The sequence below is a fragment of the Rhea pennata genome, chromosome 2, assembly GCF_028389875.1.
Source record: "Rhea pennata isolate bPtePen1 chromosome 2, bPtePen1.pri, whole genome shotgun sequence".
In the NCBI taxonomy this organism is placed as follows: domain Eukaryota; kingdom Metazoa; phylum Chordata; class Aves; order Rheiformes; family Rheidae; genus Rhea; species Rhea pennata.
Window position 1 is genome coordinate 137,708,148 of NC_084664.1, and position 23,519 is coordinate 137,731,666.

The window sequence follows — 23,519 nt, forward strand, 5'->3', positions numbered from 1 at the left end:
CTGGGATTCCCTTTGGGTCCCACATTGCTATCTGTCTACACCATCTTCTGACACCATGACAGCCACAGAGAAGGGTCTAGCACCATCCTCCTAAAGCCTTGAGCCTCGAGCTCACAGCAGCCCCAACGGGGTTGTACCATTAACATGACAACATAAAATAGAGCTATCTCCAACTTTCCTTCAACTGGTGAAATAAGATAGCTGTCTAAACTTTTGAATTGTCTACTAATGTGAGGTTGCTGATACAGAGGGACATTAATTTTTAGGGTTACTGAGCACCTGTGAACTTGCTGTCAGCCAGCTGAAGCTGTTGGTTCTCTAGATCACTATCAGTTGCACTCTGAAGGAAACAAGGGAACTGTATACAGTAGTATACAGTATACAAGAGGGTACAAAAAGGACAAACATGGTGAAGATTTCTAAATATCTTCTATCATTATTTGGTTTTCTTAGGTGGGAGGAAATGTTACAAACATATTAATAAGTAGTTAAAGGCATCTATATCTTGAAACAAATGAACAAAAAATCATTAAAAATAGGAATGATTCCTTCTTGAGTTAAATACTAAATTTAAACACCACTCTGAGATCTATGTTAACCTTTTTGAATTCTGTCATTCTGAGTAAATTAGAACGTATCTCTCAATCTCCTGATACTGTTTTGATGCATCTCAAACTGCAATATCCTATCAAACCGCAAAATCAACAGAATTAACAACTTCACTCCTAAAACCTCATCTCAAACTCCTGAAGATTTTGTTTCTGGAATGGAAAAACTGAGGAAGTCAGTTCTGTGTGGTTTCCTACTTCTCCTGCAGGCTTTTGGATCATCTTTCTGCAGTGCCAACACACTGGACATCCAAGCAGCTAACTCTGGATCACCCTGGTAGCTATGAGTCAAAACTTGTTGACAGCCTAACCATTTATGAGATGTAGCCACAAGAGCATTTCTTTTTTCACCATTTCCAATATCAGTATTTTCCGCCATATTGTTAAACTCTATCAGTTTTTAAAACTCCAGTGTCTGTGTTTTGATGGATCACATTCTCTTGTTGTTATATTTTGTACAAAGTGCTCTGCACTCTACAGTGTTGATTTCTAATTCTACATTTTTGCAAAGGATTTAGTCTTTCAAAGTATTTAAGTACCATAGTTACATAAAATTCAAAATTATGTATTGCAGATGGCTGGTCTGACGAGCAAAACAAATAATGTCTCATGCATTGCAAAATGGAGCCAACATGGTTGCTGACCAGACAGAAAATATTTATTCCTTTCTTCTATAGATACCATAAACCATTTGTGTGAGACCTATAAACCGTCTGCTTAGATTTTCTGCACATTTTTATAGCCCACTCATTGTGTTAACATAAACATCTTGAAAGAAATAAAAATGTGACATTTTAAACGTGTTCAACATCAGCTTTGCACTGCTTCCATTTTGCTTTCCTCTCAATTTCAAAGGGTACCAGACCACAACTAAGCACTTTTGAAAAATCACACTTTGGAGTTGTAGATGATAGAGAATGGTGTACAAAACCTAAGTCCTTCAGTTTAGTACAAAAATTATCCTTTCAAAGAAAACATTCATATAATGAACTTAGTAAGAGTGAAGAACAAAAGTGAGTTACATGACATACTGGTACAATGAGTGTAACCTTGGTAAACAGGCAAAGGGATATCTGGTAAAAGGCATATATGAGAGCTAGGGCATAAAAACAAACACTATTATTTTCCAAGCACATAGATGGTAAAACCTACCAATTGTATATTTAAATGTTAGAGTTAAAAAGGTATATATACTCAACAGCATAAATATAACTGGAGGCCAAGATTAGGCCTTTCTGAATATCTGACTACCAACATGACAGCTTACTAGAAAAAAACACATCTATATGGCTAATACATGGACTGCTCTTACAACATTATGTCCCTTCTTATACTGATATATATAGCACCACTAAAAAAAAATAAAAGGTTTAACCAGAAATTTATTTTAGAGCTAGCTTGCACACTGCATAAATGTTTGGATATGTGAAAAAAAGTACAATATGAATATTAATGAAACGTTTACATACTGAAAGTTGTCCAGACAAGAACTGTGGAACATCCCTTAACATGCCAGGACTCATAGGAGAAGTCACTGAAATGGAAGGTCGGTCCATTTTTTGAGATTCAAATGAACTAGAACCTGTAATTATAAATACATTTTTTTTATAAATAGCATCAATTACTATTTTTCACAACATACTTTAAATAAAAAGATACAAATAATCACTCATACAATAAAGTTGTTTATTGTGGTAGAATTGCTATTTTACCTATTTAAAATGAATGAATAATTATATTTAATCTTCTGATGCTGAAATGCAATCAAAATCTTACCAAGTCTCTTATAGCTGTAAAATGTCATCTCAAGCATATAGAAAAAATAATACTTTATTCAAATATTTTCCACAGTAATAATGTCCATAAATTGAAGGCCCAAAATTCCTATTTACATTACTGTGGTCAAAGGAATTCAGTTCTCTGAAGGGCACCTATCTTGTACAATTAGACTAATTCTTTTTATTAGATTTTTTAAAAAAATACCAAGATGCTGGTGAAGCATTTTGCACATTTTGTTTCTAACCTGTAAGAGCTTCTGTCAGAGGACAAGTTTTGACATATAAAATGTAGAGTAAAAAAGAGAACTGTATTATAAGTACAAAGCACTGCTTATTAATATTCCATATCTCACAAAATGTAATGGATTTTATTTTAGAACTTGGTTCATCAGTGAAGAGTTACTGTAGGAGTTTCTTCACATTACCATAATTAAGTTTATGACACCATACTTATTAATAGCTTCTATTACAAAAAAATTCTAAAACAATGATAAAAAAAAATAGCTCCAGGCTGAAATCCATTTTACAAGGTCTAAGCCAAAGAAGAAGTTATTTTTCTCACATGAATATTGGTTTAGCCTATTTAAAGAGAGCTGAATGGTCCTAATAGAAGAGAAGTGTTCTGATTTCAAAGTAACTGTCTCTTTAGTTCTAAACAATGAATAGTTCATCCTCATTTTTAGCTTAAAGGGAAGTTAAAATTTGAGATTAATGTGCTTGTACATTAGTTAGCACTATGCTTTTCAACAGAAAACAGCCAAAAATTGTAACAAAATGTCAAGCTTCAGTTAACGTATCCCTACTTCTGATAGTTTATTATTAAGCAAAGGTAGATGAGATAAATAGGTAAGACAGGGTGACGACATATTGAGACAAATACAGACAAATGGACACGGGCTATACTGACTGAAATGGCAATCTCTTTCCATCTATTTGTGCTCACATAAAAGAGAGAGAAGGTTTTCCTACCGCACAAGTGACACTTACTGGACTCCAGCTGTGCATGTGTGCTGTCAGGTATTCGGGGAATGTCCCTGAAAGCAGGAAAAGCAAGACAGGCTGATCCAACAGTCATCTGCAGCTCTCGGTTACACTGTAACGTTTTTCAAGTCACCACCAAACGCCTCAGAAAACCCCAAGAGCTACCCAGGGAAGATTTCTCCTTCGTCCAATGTAAATAACTTCTGTGGCAAATTAAAACCTATAGCACAAGGTGAAGGCAGGAGTTCTCCGAACGCCGAAGGGTAACGCTGCCGCCGCTGGGCAGGCTGCAGGAAACGGCCTGTGCTGCTTTCGCGTAGTCACAAATGAAATAATATGAGTTGGAGAAGAAAAGCTTTAAAAAATGGACCATTGCAAACAGATGGAATAGGAGTTTTCTGGAGATAACTGAAACAATAAACTTGAAAGCTTTGAACACTACCATTTGTGCTCCTGAAACCCTCAGATCCCAGGATCTCACGCTCGTGCAAATGGCATTACTCACAAGGAACTCTTACGGAGACAAACAGATGCCAGAGAAACAGCTATAGAAATCTTGGATTGGCATGTAGAGAAAGGGGGTTTTGGCAACTATTTTTAAGCATCCTTTGACATTTTAGGGTATGTTTCATTGAGAGCACATTCAACAGAATAATTAATACAACAGAATACATGCCTTCCAAAATCAAAATCGTAGTAACTAGGAAAATAAAATGTCATTTTAAAGTATTTATTTCTGAGAAGCAGAAAGAGGAAAATGGAAGAGTCACCGCATGTAAGAAATAGCCCGATCCCTCAGAATAGCAACTTGGTCGTCAGTTGTTATTGTATGACAGAAAAAGAGACAAATTGTATGCAGAAATGGCACCATCATTTTTGAAAAAGATCTTTCCATTTCATCTTCCTGTATCAGCTTAGCTTGTCATCTTCAGTTTTCGTAACACTCAGCCCATAATATAACGAAGAAGAACTAACCACAGTGTTTACTGGATTTTGTATTCAGAGTATGAGAATGAGACAACAGGTTCTCTCCCAGCTAAGCTAACTGCCGGTCTCAGGATTTCTGGCAGAAGTTAACACACTACCACGAGACCATCATAAGACTCTCGTGCCTTAATTAATACTAGGATATACCTCACTGTGAAAGTGCCCCAGGGAATAAAGTTTCAATCTATTTAAAATTACTGAAATTTCAGGTTAACCAAAAGTCTGAAGTGATGATTATTTTATTCCCTGGGGCAGAACTCAGACCTAGGACTTTGTTCCCTTGGGCAAGTGTACGATGTTCTTTTCTATAACCCATTTGATTACGACAAGGAGTCTCCTAAACTGAGAAGATACTACAATATTACCAGCTCATCAGTTGAAATCTCATGAAAAACACTTTTGAAGTTCTATTTTTATATCAAGCTTCAAAGAGTCACATACATTATCTGACCAGAATTTAAAACCTCATCAATCTGTAGATGATTAAAATAAATATTCATTCAAAGTCTAAGTAGTACCTCTAGAAGGTATTTAACACTGAGGCTTCAGATATAAACCCATTTATGTTAGTAACTGCAGATTTGGAGGTGAAGAACCTCTTTCACCTCTACTACAGAAAGAGACTAGGAGTCACATATACAGAACAACGTTTCTAGCCCTGATCTGGCTTAGTTCTTCAGCGACTAAGACAGGTGGTTAATGTTGAAGAAGGCATCCTGAGAGCATGCATGGCCGCCTTTAAGGAATTATAGATCAGCCGCTCTAGTGCCAGCAAGTGGTGCATATAGTTACATCAATGAAAGCCATTACAATAAGGAGAGTAAACAACAAAAGAGAATACACATATATAAAAGCACAGGGAAGAATAGAGATTTCCCACAGTGAAGGGAAAGCAGGAAAAAAAACGGAATAATTATTTTCAATATGGGAGATTTTGTTATAAAATGCTATTTGAGAGAAACAAAGATATTACATACATATGAAAGGTATGTGAAATCTCTTCTGAGACAATATTTTCCCAGCAATGTAGTCTGCCCTTAACTTTACTATTTATCAAAAACTCCGAATTTATACCAAGGCTTTTATGGATAAGATATAAGATACAGCTTTTGCCCTAAAGGGTTTGCAATGTAAGAGATAACCTCTCATCTCACTGACAAAGTAAAGTAATTTTTATTACCAAGTTCCAGGTTAAATTTGTCAAATCCCATTATGTCCTACAAAGATCTTCTTCAAGATGAACACACTCAAGTATGATATCCTGAAGCTGAACCCGTAACAAATTATCCTCAACAAATTTCAGCCTCAGATTGGATGTTTCTACATTTTTTGTTAGTACATTCTATATTCAGTTGTTATGTTATTCATGCTTTCTGATATGAAGCACAGCTAATCTTGTGTGTGTGTGTGTGTGTCTAAAGAAAAAGGAAAGGGATAAATATATTTTTAATATGTAGTTACATGCAGTAATATAAATGTATTTCTCACAGAGGAATTAGATTATTACATATAAATTACATACTAATTATATTATGAACAAAGGTAAGCCACAGTTGCATATCCTATAAACAAGGACTTATGCACAAAATTATCTTCAATCTCATTAATAAAAAGGTCTAATATTAAGGAAAGTAAATCAAATTCAGTGATAAGCATCCCTTTTCACAGCCCTGGTACGATCATTTATCAAACTTCCAATGGAGAAATAAATGAGGGATATTACTGCAGACTGTACGAACTTGAAGAAAAAGAATGAATAAAGAAGGGGAATTATTCTAGTCTAAGATACCGAAGCAAGCAGAAATGCTCTATGGCTAAGCAAGAAAAATTTAAGTTTACATATTAAGAGGAAGGTCATGAAGTCAAGCAAAAGCAGGCAGGGCAAAGCACCAAAAAAACTGTGCTGGACAGTTGAGGCAAGCATTGCTACTAGCTATCCATTTCATTACGTTCTCTATTACATACCAAGCAATAATTTAACAGATAGTCTCATAGATGAAGAGGATGAAAATCTGGATTCAAATCTGTCTCCCAAGCATATTAATTATGTCATTAGCATTCTGTATTTTGGCCAAAATACTACATTGCAGACTATCAGTAAATAGAGTTAATTTTAAGTTCATTGCCCCAAGCATGAACACATATATGTTATATAAAAACAGGAGTGGAGAAGCAAGAATCAAGAATGAAGTTAATAATCAAGGATTTTGATGATGAAGTGTGTAACCACAGTTTCAGATCCAATACAAGCTGGGACAACAGCTAATCAACCGTGGAAGGGAACTATTTATGACCCTATCAGCAGATGATGCTAGTTTGGGCATGAAGAAATGTACACTGAAGCCCTCCTGCCTCAAGGAATACGAGATTTCACACCACCTCACTCTACTAATGACAATGGTCTATCATTCTAGCTGTGCTTATGGTTTACAGAATTTTGCATACAATTTTATCCTTTACAATATTTATAAATCTATCTGACACGTTCTTTACCAAAAGTGAAATTTAGCAACATTTTTATCATAATTAATACTAAAATTCAGAAAGTTACTTACCCAATTGGCCTTGAAACTACAAGCTCCACCTGTGGCTCAGGTTTGGATTCTAAAATGATGTTATACACCTCCTCAAAGGTGGCTCCTTGTAGTAGCCGTCCATTCCATTCCAATACTTCATCACCTACAATTTCAATGATAATACTTTGCTTAGGAAGTCTGCTGTGAACTGCACTTACAATGATAATCTAAGTTATACTAATCTAAGTTTACTGAATTGTGAAACCTGTGCTGTAGAACTAGTTTGGAGTCTTAAATACAGGAAAACCTTTCCGCAGCTCAACTTTGAATAGATAAAGAACAACAAAACAGTAACATTATCATTAGGACCCCTATTGAATTATAATATTGAACAGCTCTTACTGTCACTGTTAGTTGTGTCTTCAAAAAAAGATCTTTAGAAAATGAAGATCTTTAAAATAGCGCATGTAATCAACTTACTATTTTGAAGACCCATTTCCATGTAAAAGTTTAGAATTTAGGTTTTCCGATAGTTCTTACGTTAATACTTAATATTTCTTGCACATTCTCCAATGTAGCAATTCATGGTTTGCATGCTGGGACAGAAACATAACTTAAAAGTTTCTGAGCTGTATTGATTCTTTTGGCTCATGTGTGACAGCTTGGTTTAGCTCTAAATAAAAATATACATCAGAAATTGGGTAGGCAGGACATCAGTGAAATATGTGATTTTGAGCACATGAGAATGTGAATGAAAATGCAAAAATGTGATTTTGAAAAACATCTGTATTGTATAATGTATATCAGATTTTATGTATTTCATAGAAGCAGTAATGCAGATAGTCTAGTAACTATGTCAGGTTGAATTCTGCAGCAGCTTGCAACACTTATTTAATATAATCTTGCTCCTAATTAAATTCATTCTCGTGTTACCACCTTTAGAAAAGTAACTCAGATACATACAGATGTACAGATACATACCTGGTCTAAGATGCCCCACTGTGTCAGCTAAGCTTCCTTTTTTAACTTTGGTGATAAATGCACAGAGTCGACCTGATTCAGTCATCTTTCCTCCTACCACCTGTTTCAAAGAAGAATTACTTGCATAGAATAGAGAATTACTTTAGAACTAAAACTTTCTGGCAATAGAAAAAATAATTAGATGATTTCTTGGTTTTCAGGTAGCCCAGGTAAGGCAGATACACTTGACAGACCACAGACTACTGGCTCTGGCAGGCTATAGATATACCTTTCCAGATATTTATATAATTTAAACACAATGCAAATACAGAATGCTGAAGATTTAAACCTTACTATGCATACTTTCACTATTTCACAGTACTATGAAGTAGCCATCCACTCCATTTCAATACTTTATCACCTCAAAATACAATCATTCATGAGTTAAATTAAAATTCAAAAAAAATCCAAAGAAGATCAGTATAGTTTATAATTAATTGCATTGATATAATCCCTATTTACAGTATATGACTATAGCCTAATCTGTGTACTTGAACCAAAGCTAATATTATGCTAAATAGAGAATACTGAATTAATCAAACTTTATGATTTGCCACAATAGGAAGCTGATTCAAAACAAATATATGTTTTTTTTATAATGTATAATTCATTCTCATTCTTGTACTAGCATTGATTTAAATAACGATATCACGTAAAAATTAGATTATAACGTGAGCTAGACATATCTTCATTATGTGCTGGAAGAGTACTGCACCATGAAAAAGATGCAATCTCATTACTCTGCAATAGCACACAATAAAAAAAATACTTAGTATACATTAAATAAATGCTAAACATTTTTTTCTTGGTTTAGTATATTTACAACATAATAAATCAATCAATCAGAGAGGGGGTAAAAACAAGAAACAGTGCTTTTCCAGTAGTAAATTCTGTTCCAGATCCAAGTATCAAGTTCCAGATGACTCCTATATCATCACAAAAAGTTAGGTGCTTTTCACATTCCTCCTCTCTTTTGGGAACTATTTAGCAGAACTACGAAGTTCTCCTGCAGTACACTGCCAGTCCTGAAGAAAGTGGACAGGCCTTGGCTTGCCCAGCAAGGACTCAAGTATCCTGTGGAGAAGACATTCTCAGCAAACCTGGTGAAAACACATCTAGTTCTGTTGCAAAACGTAAGTTATCGAGCCTTTCAGGGACCCCACAAAATTCCTTTTGGTAGGTGAATATAAAATGTCTTTATACCTTGTTTTTGCAAATAAGAAGGTATTATACATATAGCTGTAGATACACTGTATATTACGAGCATATTTGTTACAAATGCAGCTACTTTAGCTGAGAGAAAATTTTAAGTAGTTTCAAAATTAGACATTACTTACCTTCAATCCAAGCATTGCTCCTGAGTCTCTAGGCACACTTCCATCTTTTAGTCGCTTATTTAATAAAATTCGACCGATGAGACGGTCTCCATCTTTGGATGGTTGCCAGGTTACTGGATGCTATCATATGGTGTTAATGGAAAACAAATTAAATAAGATTTTAAAGAGTAATATTTCAGTAATATTTTTCATTTCCTCATATATTTTTAAAATGCAATGGAGGTACTATGATTACACCAGTACTTAATTTAATACAATGACAGAAAACAAGTCCTGAAAAAGATTTATTTGGACATATAATCCATCAAAAAAGATCCATAAAAAAGATTTATTTGGATATATAATCCATCTAGAAGTATTTCTAAGATTCAAAAATATTATCAACTTTTCTAAATGGGATTTGTAAATATCTATACCATTTCTGCATCTTGATAGTTCAATAGATATAGAAAACACAGTGTATAGAAACTAGAATACAGAAAACATGTACGCATAGTTATGCATACACAATGACAATCACACCAGAGTACTCACAAAAATAAATGCTGAAGTCTAATATAAGACTAATACTGAAGAAGAAATTTAAGTCAAACCAGAAATTTGATCTATCAAGGCACAGACTTGTTTTTTTTCCACTACTCCAGTCATGTCAGTCTTCTCTGAACAGGATTGACTTTTTTCAATTTGCATTTTCTCTTAGTAGCTCAAATATTAAAGAGTTAGAATACAGTAAAAGCTATAATCATTACTCTATATTTGAATACACTGCTTCTTGGAATGATTACTGCACATACTGAGCATTGTTAGAGTGAACATTTTATTATTCCATTACTATATGTGGGCATGGTAATACATAGTGTTGTATGCTGGCATAATATAATTAATAAAAATTTAAATAACATTTTTATTTTGTGTAATCATAGCACTTCTTCATAGATAAAAACCACTTTCATGCTCTACTTCATGCAAAATTAGCAAGCACAGATAAATGCCCTCTCATTACAACTAATAACTCTAAAAAGATTTATCGTCATTCCCACCAAACCAAAAGCAAAAATAACAAACACCAAAGCAGATGGCAAAGACTTTAATTCTGCACAACACCACACAAAAATGGCATGGCAACAAAACAAAAGAACAACCATGACAGTGAAAGGGAAAAAAGAAAAACAACTTTTCTGTGCAGAGAAGGACCCAATTTTCTCCCTTTTTCACCTGGGATTTAAACTATTAATTTCAGCCCCAGGAGTTCAAATGCAGTAAATCAAATAAGCCAATCAGCAGAATCTTATTGGTAATTACTTTACACATGAAGATAATACCATGATATACTATTACACAACCATAATAACATTCCTTTTTGCCTCAAAAAATTTTTTTCTGAGGTTGCCAAACAGTAAAAGCTGCAAGCATGCAGGGACTTTTTTCATTTGTTTTTCTTTTCTGCACCTTAGGAAATGCTACATTTTCTCTAGAAACACCCTGTCTCTTACTTTATGCACTATTTTAATGAGTGACAGAGAGCAAACAAAGACCAAATGAGCAGGTTAAAATGCAGGCTCCGTAATCTCAGTACCTTCTCGCTATGGCTATGCTCCTCATTTAGAGTTGTGCTACTACACGTGTCTACCCCAGAGTCTTTAATCTGAGGCTCAGACCATTCCAAGTCCTCTTCCAAAGAGTGGCCACCAAAGCATACCATTTTCTTTTGTCTCTCAGATAAGGTGTTAGAGTCCGACAAAACTGCCTGCTCACTACTTTTTCTTTTTCCCCTTTGACTGTCCCCTATAGGTGCAGGATAAAAAAAGGAAACAAAAAAGAAAACATGCAGAGGCGTAAATAAAACAAAGGAAACATGAAATGATAAAGGAAACTAAATGGTAAGGCTCCACATGTCTCACCAAAGACATTGGGGATGCCTCACTGCTATGCCAAGACGTATGGTCCAACCAGTTGTAATCCATGTCTCCTGTGAGAATCAGACAGACAAGATAGTGCAGTGAAGGAAACGTGAAAGAAAGGACAGACAAAGATACGGCAGAACTGTAGCGCCTTCTGATTTTCCTAGCTGATTCATAACGCTGGCTGGCAGGACTTGCAAAGCGTTTCCCACAAAAATGTAGACTCCAAAAACAACAGAATACGTGGAATATGAAATACAGTGAGGAAGCAGGTGTGGGTGCTGAGGTGTGCACGTAATTATATCGAGTGCGAAGCATCCGTGATCCAGAAACAACTGTTTCTATAAAGTTACTTACAGCAAATTAAATCAAAGAAAACAAATTGCATTTTGTCCATAACAGAATTTTCTGAAAGGAAAACATTTGAATGGAGAATGGGTTTCATCATAACCTAAAGAAACAGTTTTGTCTTAAGGAATTGATTTCTTTGCTTTTCCAACAAAAACTCATGTTTTTCTGATTACTAAGACACTCGAACAATGGGATGCTCTACTATGCTGCACTGTAGCTGTTTAAAGACATTTAAATGATCTGTTAAAATATGATAGATTGTTAAGAAAAAATTCAAAATATTTTTTGCATAAAAAGCATATTAACTTTGCTTGAAATTTGCAGAGAAATATCTACTGTTTAAATATCAGGCAGAATTCTAGTTAGTATAGGTATCTCCTAATTAGGAATAAATGTGTTTTGAAACTTTTGACACTGTTTGTGGCAGACATTTGATAGGAAGAAAGGCATCTGTGGTTTTGAACAAGAAGTCTAATTAATAACACTGCTGTCCACAGAACTGGAGAATGATTTGTATATTTTATCAATTTATTGGTGTATTCTAAATTGCAATTTATGCCTAAATATTTTGGCCCTATTGCATTTCCCTTTCTGTTTACAATACTGTTACTACAGGTTACTTAATATTTTGGTATTATTGTGTGCAGGACAAAAAAGTTGCCTTTCTTATTGAATTTCAAGTCCAACAGCACACTAAGCCAATCTAGTTCTGCTCTTCTGAGTACAGATCACAAAGAACACGCTTCTGTTTCCACTACTACAGATGCTGCTCTAACACTGCTCCACTTCTTCCCCGGAAACTACGGCAATACGTTTGTGAGGTCTAATCATATTCTGAACTATATAGAACACCTTACATAGGGGATGTGCAGATACTACCGTATAACACTAAGGTACAGAAAGCTAATATATGTCTTGGAAAATAAAATATAATCTCCTTACAGGAAATGCTATGTACAATAGGTTTAAACCTAGAACCCTGGCTCAATTGTTGTTCTAACTGATTTCTGCTTACCGAAAAAATTTCCAAGCGTCCTCTCATCACATCCACATACTCTATACAAGATCAGACACATTTAGCCCAGCACACCCAAGGCAAAAGCCCATAGAAATTACTCACATTTTGAAAAATAAAGTTACCTTTCAGTAGCAGTTACTCTTTATCAAATGCTAACTCCTAAACCTAAATTTGCCCAGACACACACAAAGTTGAGCCTGTTGCCAGCTTACCGCACTCTCAATTCTCCCTGCACTTTTTCCCCCCTCTCCTTTTAGTCAAGATGTAAGAAGCTGATTGTTTCAAAGCAAACATCAATTATTCTAAAATTCAAATAATAAAAAATAAGCAACAAGATTCAAAGCCTGCATTGTCCATATCTGGTTTTCTTTCCATCAAAATATCTGAGTTTCAAAATAATTGTCAGAGAAATTAGAAATGATAAAGCCCTTCCAGGTCATCTGGATTTTGCTCTTAACACAGCATAATAAGTCATCAAACAATAGATCTACATACCATGAAAGTTAATCAAACAGAATCAAATTATTATTTATCAGAATATTTAAACTAATAACAATATATCCAGGAGGACTGGGTGGAAGGCCCTGTAGAGAACTGGCACCCATCTCTGAGAGACATTTAGAGCTTAGCACACTGGCGCTTTTTTGAGGTTCAAAAGACAGCTAAACAAAATGATTGAAGATAATTTCTTTAGTACAAGTTTGAGGAACACTGATATCTGGGTAAATGATTCATGAAATCTTGCGAAATGACAAGAAATATGTAAAAGATACATGGATAGATACATTTGTTTCCCAGTAAGAAAATCTGTTAAATGATAATCTTTACTTAAGAAAGACACTGTATCTTTAATTCTGACTAGTACAGAACATATTTATTGCTCTCTTAGATACTTCTCTTCCACAATAGCAGATGCTTTATTACTGAGAATATGTGCATTTAGGATGTGCAGCAAAAATGACTCAGGAAAAATGTCACCTATCTGATAAATTAGGTAAGCTACAATATCAAAGCCTACTTTCACAGAGAACACAACTAATATATTATAAAACATGATACAGTCTTAGGTAATGTCATTATAATAGTATTCAAATGTCTCATGCACTCAGGAGTACAGCTGGATATATGGACATACATATGTCATATGGAATATGACAAGGACATATGTGAATCTTGCTCTTATTAATGTCAGTGAGCTATATGGGTACACGGAAAGCTTGCATGGACAAATTAGGTTAGGAAGAGAATTAAATCAGTGACCTAGCCTTTCTGCATAAATAGCATTAAGCTAAAGGTTTTGTAAGTTTACTGATTTTTAGTACATTTTGCTCTTACAATCTTTAGCCAAAATCAAGTAAAGCTTTTCTTATAGTATCTCAATCCAGAAACCCACAGTAATGGGAACTTCCCATAGTGATGGGAACTTAAAGAAAAAGTATATATTCAATTTAATTCCAGTCAGTTACCATTTTCTTTCTATTTTAAAGTTTGATTACGGATTTTTTCTTTCTAGAACAGCTTTCTCACTCAGAAATACGGTAGCTAAGTATCTTCTGAAAGGCACTGAATATAAATGCAATATGCACAGTATATGTTTACTACCTTTTCAGTGAAGTTCCAAGTTTATGGTCAAGTCCAAGATCATTTCTCTTCCAAGTGGTTTACATGTAAGAGATTCAATTCAATTGGCCATACACAGGCATGTAGGGCCATTTGGGATGCTTTACGATGCCCCAAACCTTCACCTAAGATGTATGGATGATCTGTGTCTTTCTGGAGGTCATCTGGGATACCCTAAGCAGCACTAGATGCCAGTTGAGCTGAGCCCAAGAGGCTCTACATTTTATACCAGAAGATAGTTTGCAAAAGGTACAAGCATCCATTTTGCCACCCTGTTTACTCACAGATTCTGTATATTTTGATCTACTCCTCTGGCCAACACTCCTACAGGACAGTGTATGCTTGCCCCATTAAGTATGGGGCATTTGGTATTTAAAGTCATTTAAATGATTTTGGGCTTCTTCCTAACTTTCTCTTAGGAGAAGAGATAATTTAGCTAGGGCTTTGTACAATCTTGTTTGTTTACAAGGAGTGCACATATAAGCCACAGGTTTTAAATACAAAAAGCATGACACAATGGGTTCTTCTGCTTACCTTCTGAAGCCTCCTTCCATGCATTATTTTACACTAAAGCTCTCTTTTCTTTTTCTTCCCTGATTCTTTCCTTGCTATCCTCTCCTTATGCTGATATATTTTTATCAATTCTCTCTCATACACAGGCAGAATTTGTCCCCTTTCTGCTAAATCAGCGATCTTAAGCAAGCCCTAGAACTTTATCTCTAGACACTGTTCAAGGTTACATGCAATCTAATTTGGACGATAATTTTTAATCATATCATTGATCACTAAGCAAAGGCTTGCTTCCTTATTTGGCTAGAATTTGAGGAAAGTATCTTATCAATAATGTCAATGCACAGCCCACAACATAATTTTATCAGGTCAGCTTCATTTTTCACCTCTCAGCAAGAGTTGATACTGATAGGTGAACATTTTTTAAAACTTATTTGAAATAGTTAGGACAAAAGATCTTCTTCTGGAAGTAAAACAGGATTTTGAGGCATTTCTTAGTGAGTTTGTACTGGCACTAGAGGAGGCTTGCTTTTCACAAAAATAATCCTAAACTTTCTGCTTAAGACTATGAACCTAATCTGTATTCTTGAGTCTAAAACAATGTTATCTTGTCTCAGCTCAAGGATTTTGACTTGAAACAAAAGTTTTATAATGTTATTATGTATATTAGAATAAAAACCTCTAAGCTCCTTGGTAGGCTGAGATGCCCACATTACTTCAGTGTACAGTGCTGGAAACCCCAAATCCTGCAGTGTCTCCTAGAGAAGCAAGGGTCAAGAAAACCCCAGCACTTTCCATGTGACATGAAGAAATCTTATGAAGGGTACCGCACTGGATCCTGAATTAATAAAAACAGAAAGCCTGCAGAAGTTCTCTTTCCTCTTGTATCAAAAATGCATTCTGTTTTTGAGAGGCCTTTACACAAGCCGATGGAAAGAATTTGCCAAAGACAGCACAGCAAGTAGTTCTCTCATGAAGTTTCATAGCAGCTGTAATATCCACAAACACTGAATACTCAGTTTAATTTGTATAGAAAAATATTAACTTATAAAATACAGTACTGAAAATATATCTGATAGCTTTTTTAGAACTATTATATTTAGCAAAGTATAAAGGGGAAGCCTCTGGGCAACTAGACAAATAAATGCAAAGGAGCAGTATCTCTTGTCAGATCTCCTAGATAGCAGATCTTGACATAGTCAAGATATATTCAATGCTGGAATTCTTAATTGTACCACTGACTGAGTGGTGTAATCTCCCTTCTGCACAGGAAGTTGACACTAGGTAGAAAATCACTATGCACAGTACAGTAGAGACCTCTGATTTGGAGCTTAGGAAGCTAGCAGAGGTTGTAATTGATGAATTGTACCTTAGAAGCGCCTATTCTTTTTTCAATGATTGTAAAAGAAGTTGAGATGACTAGCTTAGATGTAGCTGCCTAGTTTCTGGATATCTACATTTAGTCAGATGGACTCTCACCTCTGCTTTATGGATCAGTATATTTTTAGGACTACTACATGAAATAAACTGTCAAAAAATGATTTTCTCTGACTCTCCAGAACCACACTTGCTAATGATGAATGTTAATGGTGCTCACTTCAAGTTTTTATCGCCAAGAAGAAACAGAAGAGAAGCTATACAGCTGGAACAAGATCCTGAACAGCACAGTGCTCCATCCCAACAAGCAGGTGAGAGAATAAATAAGGTAATGGGGAGCACTCATTACTATATGCACCTATGTGACAAGGATGATGAAATGGAGAGCATGAGGGCATCAACTGGAGATACCGCAACAGAAGAACTTCTCTGGTCTAATGAGAAATTGTAGATAATATATGTAAAATAAAAATGAACACGTGCTCTGTCACTCAGCAACAGAGCATCTTCTGTGATGATGAATCTCTGAAAACATTCCTTGTAATGCAAATGTTGGCAAATCCTTAAACAATACTAAAGCCACTACTTTTCTATATAATACAGAAACATATACTGCCTATCAACAGAGATCTGTTTTTGAAGACATTCACTGACGGTTTATACACTTATGGAAACGCTTATTACAGTATCAGATTGGGTTTTGGCTGGATTTTTCATGGCTCATTCAGAATTTCAAAATCTCGTTTTCCCTTTGTTTTTTAAGGGAGAGTGTTTAGGAAGAAACTCCAGATGTGGCCTCACCAGGGCTGAGTAGAAGGGACAGATCATCTCCCTCGACCTGCCGGCAACATTCTTCCTAACGCAGCTTAGGATTCTGTTGGCCTCCTTTGCTGCAAGACAATTTGCTGGCTCTTAGTCAACTCGTCCACCAGGACCCCAGGCCCCTCTCTGCAAAGCTGTTTTCCAGCAGATTGGCTGCCAGCATGCACTGGTGCATGGCGCTATTCCTCCCCAGTGGAAGGACTCTGCACTTGCCTTTGTTGAACTTCATGAGGTTCCTGCTGGCCCATTTCTCCAGCCTGTCTAAATCCCTCTGAACTGCGGTACAACCCTCCAGTTTACCAGCCATTCCTTTCAGTTTTGCACTGTCTGCAAACTTGCTGAGGATGCACTCTGCCCCATCACCCAGGTCATTAATGAGGATGTTAAGCAATATTGGACCCAGTATTGACCCCTGCGGGACACTACTAGCTACAGGACTCAAACGAGACTTCATGCCACTGATCACAACACTCTGAGCTCTGCCATTCAGTATATGAATGGCTCTTGTGTGATTCTTAAAGATTGTCTTAGGAAGATATGAAATCCAAATTACATTTTGATCACATTTATGGCATTTTCACTTCTCCACTTCTTCCCTCTCTTCTTCCTGTAGGTCTAATAAGCTGTGAGCTTACGTCAGTCTTTCCCAGATAAGGGAATTCCTTCAGGAGGATATAAAGAAAATCACACTGGAAAGCTTAGAAAAGACTATTTCTAGATGGCACCCAGGAGTAAGTAATCAAAAGGAATTAAATTTTAATTTTTATTATTTTAATTTTCAAACCTTCTTACTGTAGAGGCCTTTTTCCTTTTCCTCCCTCATTCAGATCCATAAACATTGTACATATATCCATGAGATGACCTCACACCTCTTTCTTGCCTATCATTGCCATGCATGTCACCATCCCAGTTCTCCAACTGATAGCTTCATTGCAAGTTCTTCACTGACTCTCTCTGGCAAATCAATTGAACAAATTTGAACAAATCAATACCAGCTTTGAAACTGAAAAAAATCACTATCTGCTTGCCTATGCCTGAATGAGGAAGCCTTGGAAGGTGAAAACAAGCAGTCACGCATAGCAGAATAAAACCTATTAATTCTATTAAAGAATCCCATAACTGATCCTTGTTTCAGCTTCTCAATTCTTTGCAACACAGGGGTGATAGTCCCATCTCCTAAAAGCAGACAGCCTTGTTAGGTGTGCTGCATTAGTCTATCTCTCTTCACAGACTAGCCCACTAAAAGTTAAGAAGCTCTCAGATCTCATGCACGTGGAAATTAGCCAGTGTCTGGAAGGCAACAGAGAACTATGTTTGCCATCCGGCTGGCCCAAATATGAGTGACCTTGGAAAACTGCTAAGGATGCACAGTTCTGTTGTACAAGCACAGAAGATCCAACGGTTTTGGGCTGTGTTGGAGCTACTGCACAACTGGGAACTGATCTGCACATGCACAACAAATTCCTTCCTCAGACTTTTGTAAATAGTCTAGGCAAATCCAGTTGTCTTGCTGCCAGCAGGAAGGCAACAGTAAAACCTGCCAAACCAGTTGGAAAAGAGCCATATAGTCACCTAGAAGATGGTGACTTCATGATTGGAACACTGAAAATTTGTGAGAAACAGCTACAATGTTGAAGAAATAGGATTACAACTTGTGTGCTTCATGATACTTATGTTCCTTTACACTTCTCTATTCATTAGCATTTTTTACACTCACTGAAGGAGGCCTGGGTAAACTGAAGAAATAATCAGCTCCAAGAAAATTCTATAAAACAACAGTAAGACACGTTTTCTTATGCAATTCACTTTGGGCTGGGTCACTATATATCCAACTTTCCTCACATATATATATATATAGGATTCCTGAAGTTTTATCTTTGGCAAAGTTGTGTATGCTATAGTCAGAATAACTCCAACAAGGCTGCCTGGCATCTGGAAGTCTCAGGGGCACTGGATTTACTGCACACACACTGAATAGTAAATGTGATCCTAATTCTGTTTGGGTGTTTTGGACAGACATGCAAGCTCTCTACCTTCGCGAGGCAGTGTTTAACTAGACGCATATTTTAACTTACAGACAACAACTGACAGGGAGCCTATGCCAAAATTTTCTTCAAATGATGAATCTAAAACTACTAGAATAGCTGGAGTCAATGCAAGTAATAAAAGTATATGTTTATTTTTTAACACATGTACATACATATCTGTAGATCCCTCTAATATTTATATTAGTGACAACAAAAATTACAGGAAAAGTAAGTCTTTATATAGGGTGGTCTTTTATTTTCAATTTTTTAGTGCTTTGATGTCAGCACTAATTATTACAGAAAAAAATCCTAGGCCAATTTTAATTTAATTTAATAATTAGGATACATCCTAGTTATTATCCTAATTATTAAATGAGACTCAAAATTACAGGCTGAAGACAACAGAATACCACAACAGAAAGCAAGGGGATGGATTCTTTATGAGATATGAAGCCATATTCACAAACAAGTACATAATTCTGGCATGTCAGCTGTACTTATGACAGAGCTGTATTAATTTCACCATGAGAACAGTCAACCAAGAAAAGCTGAAATAGTGAACACATCAGGCATGAAAGAAAAATCTCATTGAACTTTAGAAGAATCACAAATATATTAATTTGCAATGGCATCCTATACTTTTCTCCCTGATGTCAGGTAAAGGCAATTCCAGTGAAGGAGGTAACACTAACAGAGAGATACCTCCTACAGCAGGCACATCATTATCTAGAATCAATTTCCATCAACAACCTAACAGCCACCTATACCCTGTGACTGAAGAACAGCTAGCTATTTCATTGATCCAGTATTCTTCCCTTCTCTCCAGCTCCTCTGTCCAGAATCACAGGTATTTTGCTACTAGAAAGCGATATTGAGAAATACTGACCTTGTGATTTTCGGTATGATAACCGGTGAATGAATTATAATGTATCCGAGCATCTAACAGAATAGTACTATAAAGAATCGTAATAATAATATATCATCTAAAAAGTAAAAGTTTAAAAAATTTGGAAGTCAAACAATCTTATAAAATAATCAAACCCACATCTGATTTCCAGTTCACCATTGCCTTTGTCTGTTCAGTTATTTATTTTTATGTGGGAGAAAAACAATCCTCCACTTTAATCCTTGGACATAGCTGCTCTGAAGGAAAGTGATGAGGAGAAAATAAGATGGCAACACATCTAATCCACATTTTCGAACATGATATTCCCAATAAGTTATGAGAAGTTCACAATGGGCACAGAGAAAGACTCTAAAATTGTTCTAAATGTCTTGAGCACTGATGAGGAAATACATATTTTATTACAGAAGTAAGACTAACCTTGAAAAGAAAATCTTCTGTATTGCATGTTTAAACAACCAGGTATTTTGAACAGCACAGTGCCACCCAGGAGTTTAGATGACACATTTTCTTGCCTATAATTCTCAGTTTACATTATGCAGAAAGTCAAAGGCAGATTTTAAATTTCAATGCAGCAATAAAAAGGGAAATATAACTGCTGTGGTATACGTCACCAGTTGATGAAAGTATTCATTACGAGGAAATACAGCATTTCAATACAAATCATAGCCATTCTACTCTTTAAAGCTTATCTAATATTTCACATGCAGAATACTAATGAGAGCCTTTCTGACTGTCTAAGCAAGTATAATGTTTAATTAACTCAAGCTGCCAGCTTCTCAACACCGGGTTTCTAAACTGCAGCAGACACAACATAGGCTTACTTCACTGTTAAAATGATTTGGTTTGAGAAAGGAGAAATAATTCACAGCAGTAAATCCAAAGCATCATCCATCCCTGGCAGGACACATCCCACAAGCTGTCCATAAAGAGACAGTGCATCTGTTGATTCAGTAAGCTGGAGCGACAGCAAAAAAAACGAGCACTAGAGGGTTTTTCATCACCTTGACTGCTCAACATAAGCCTTTGTAAACTAGTAATTGGATCATTAATTACTGATCTCTCCTTTAATAGTCACCATGAATAAATAGTAACTTAAAAATTTGAAAATAATATTTAAAAACACCTTTTGTTTTGACTTTGGTTACATGTTACTTTTGTCTAAAACTTTCTTTGAATTAAATTAATTATCTCCTTGAAGAAGAACAGCAATCCAGAAACGAAACTCCAGTGGATTCCAGAAGTCAGAATCATAATTAACAGTCAAATTTAGCTTTATATTTCCTATGCACAGTCTTGACAGCATAAAGCTACCCAAGCAAATTAGTTAAGAACAATGATTTCTTATACCTGATTTACAATTTAAATAACAGATGTGCAATAAAACCTATAATAATAGGTTACAAAGTGAAATATTCAGAAGGTAAGAATGATATGGGACTTGAAGTTTGCCATGGAGCCTTAATCTAGTCCCTATAAAAAATGTACAATCTTATCCATACTCATGTATTATTGTACAATACGATGGCATACTTATTCTTCTCCTCCAGGACCACCATCATATTCTGCGCACAGAGCACAGGGTGTATATTAGATCAGCAGCTAGTAAATATTTCTCTTCTTTCAGTGAATAACCTCTTTCACCAGCTACTAAATACAATTTAAATATAGCTCTAAATACAAAATTATTTGCCACTTCAGAGTGACTCTCTGGTGCTCTCATAGCATCATAGTCTTGTGGAAGGGCTTGGTTGACTTCCATGGATTTTCCTTTGCGGCAGGCCTACATAATGCAATGAGCTGGGTGCTACTATTACTCCCTTTTAAAATGAACTACTGATATCAGAGCACAGAAGCCAAAGCTGTCAAAAGTCCCTAACAATTTTCAGTGCCAAATTTGAGAACTACAAGACTTGATATGGCTCAACAATTCCTAGAGCTGTAGTTCTGCCTTTTCCTGGCTCACTTACACTCAGACTGAGCATAATGACATGAATTTACAAAAATCTACTTACCGAACAGGCAGCAGGTTCTATTATATGATTAGAACAAACATATTCCTCTTTCCCAACATCCACCAAGCACGGCTCATGCCTATATAAATAGACTAAATGCAAACCTCCACTGAATATAAATTTTCAAAAGATCCACTGAATATAAATTTTCAAAAGATTTGCTTCAAAGAGGACTGATATGGTTAATAAAATGTTGCAGAGATATGGAAGTAAGATAGTTAAAGTCATAAGTGCACACATACTTTCACATTCCAAAATTAATTTTGAATCTTGATGATAAAAAGTAGATAGTCGTTTTCAAAGAATTTATCATTTCAAAAGAATGCAGAACAATGGAAGAAGGATCCATAAAGGAACAGGTGGTTAGGTACCTCTGTAATTATTCCATTTAGCTGAATACATAAATAAGCATGTTGCTCAGGGACCTTTCCACAGATGAGAACTACTCCTATAATTACAGCTTTCATGGTAGCTGAAGCTATAATAAAGGTTACATAAGGAACGTAATTCCAGTTTGCTGTTTTTATATGATCACAACTATCCAAAAATATATCTAGTGAGGCTAAATGTTTCCATAATGAGTTTAAATAAAAAGTCATTTTTCAATATTTTTTAAGGAAAATCCTCTCGCATCCCCTACTCATCTTTCAATTTCTGAAAAGGTAAGAGCAGAAAAGAAGTCATAAAATCTACTGCCTTTCTTGAGTGATTCAAAATCAGCAGGGAATTTCACTTCATAAACTGGACCAGATCCTATATTGCGGAGACTTTTATTGCACAGAGTTGTGTTTCCAATATTGCACGGCTCACACCAGAAAAGTCTCTGAAAAGCAACAGACAGCTCAGAGGAGTCTGAACCACCACTCCATTCTCCCAGGAGAACTGCTGATGGAACAGAAGTTGCACATTTCTTACGGAAACACTGTAGCTGCACTCCTCCAAAGGCGTATTTTGTTACTGTCTCATTCACATTGCAAACACGTCAGGGACAAGGAAGGGAAACATTCGCAAAAGCACCAAGTGACTTCAGAGAGAACGGTGCGAGAGCCTCACTGCGCAGCCACTTTCAAAACATCCTCGCTTCGTTTGCTCACTTCCTGGCTTCTGCACCTTACCTGCCAGTATAATCAATCCAGATTAACACAACCCTCCAAATGAAAGGCTTCTCCCACTTGTCTTGCTGCTCTCCAAACTAGTTTTATATTCAGATGAGCTGCTATTCTAACCAACTACAACTGAAAAATGTACCATTTTAAACCAGAGCAGCAGAAAATGCGTTAACTCGTCTCTCCACAGCCTGCCCTAATGAGCTATTTACTCTGCATCTCAGCAGAGTATGAAATTGAAAGCTTTTGATGGGGACAACATAAAAAGCAACATGAAAATTACATAAACAATTTATTTTATTTTAAATTAGCAGGATCAGAAATCTGTTGAATTTAAATTCCAGGGGATTCCCGCAATTCAAATAGGACCATTGTTAAGAAATTTTTGTTGCCTTTCACGATAAAGGACAGAAAACCAGAGGAGAGGCTGCCTCCTTCCCTCATCATGTGTTCCCAGCACCTCCGAACAGCGGTGAGATGCGAGAAGAATAGTTGTGGGATCTGGCTGGCATCAGTGACACACCATAAGCTTAACACGTTTGGCCAGTTGGGCCGTAAAAAAACAGAAGGATCATTTTCCTGATTTAAAACTGGCAGCAAGAACTTGGAAAAGCACCCACCAGTCCCTCGAAAGACTGCTC

General features: G+C 36.0%; 1 protein-coding gene across 39 annotated transcripts in view; it reads right to left on the reverse strand.

The window, feature by feature from the left end:
* The window catches only part of RIMS2 (regulating synaptic membrane exocytosis 2), a 459,058-nt gene that overhangs the window by 213,650 nt on the left and 221,889 nt on the right, over positions 1–23,519 (reverse strand). For 26 of the 39 annotated variants that reach the window (XM_062568294.1, XM_062568289.1, XM_062568275.1 and 23 more), the window contains 6 exons: positions 11,129–11,196; positions 9,228–9,347; positions 7,852–7,951; positions 6,910–7,033; positions 3,374–3,420; positions 2,078–2,190 (listed from right to left, as the gene is read on the reverse strand). In XM_062568294.1, the coding sequence (XP_062424278.1) occupies positions 2,078–2,190; positions 3,374–3,420; positions 6,910–7,033; positions 7,852–7,951; positions 9,228–9,347; positions 11,129–11,196 (572 nt within the window). Of the gene's footprint in view, positions 1–2,077; positions 2,191–3,373; positions 3,421–6,909; positions 7,034–7,851; positions 7,952–9,227; positions 9,348–10,803; positions 11,013–11,128; positions 11,197–23,519 lie in introns of all 39 variants that reach the window. The other 13 variants (XM_062568285.1, XM_062568269.1, XM_062568279.1 and 10 more) reach the window with 1 other exon arrangement.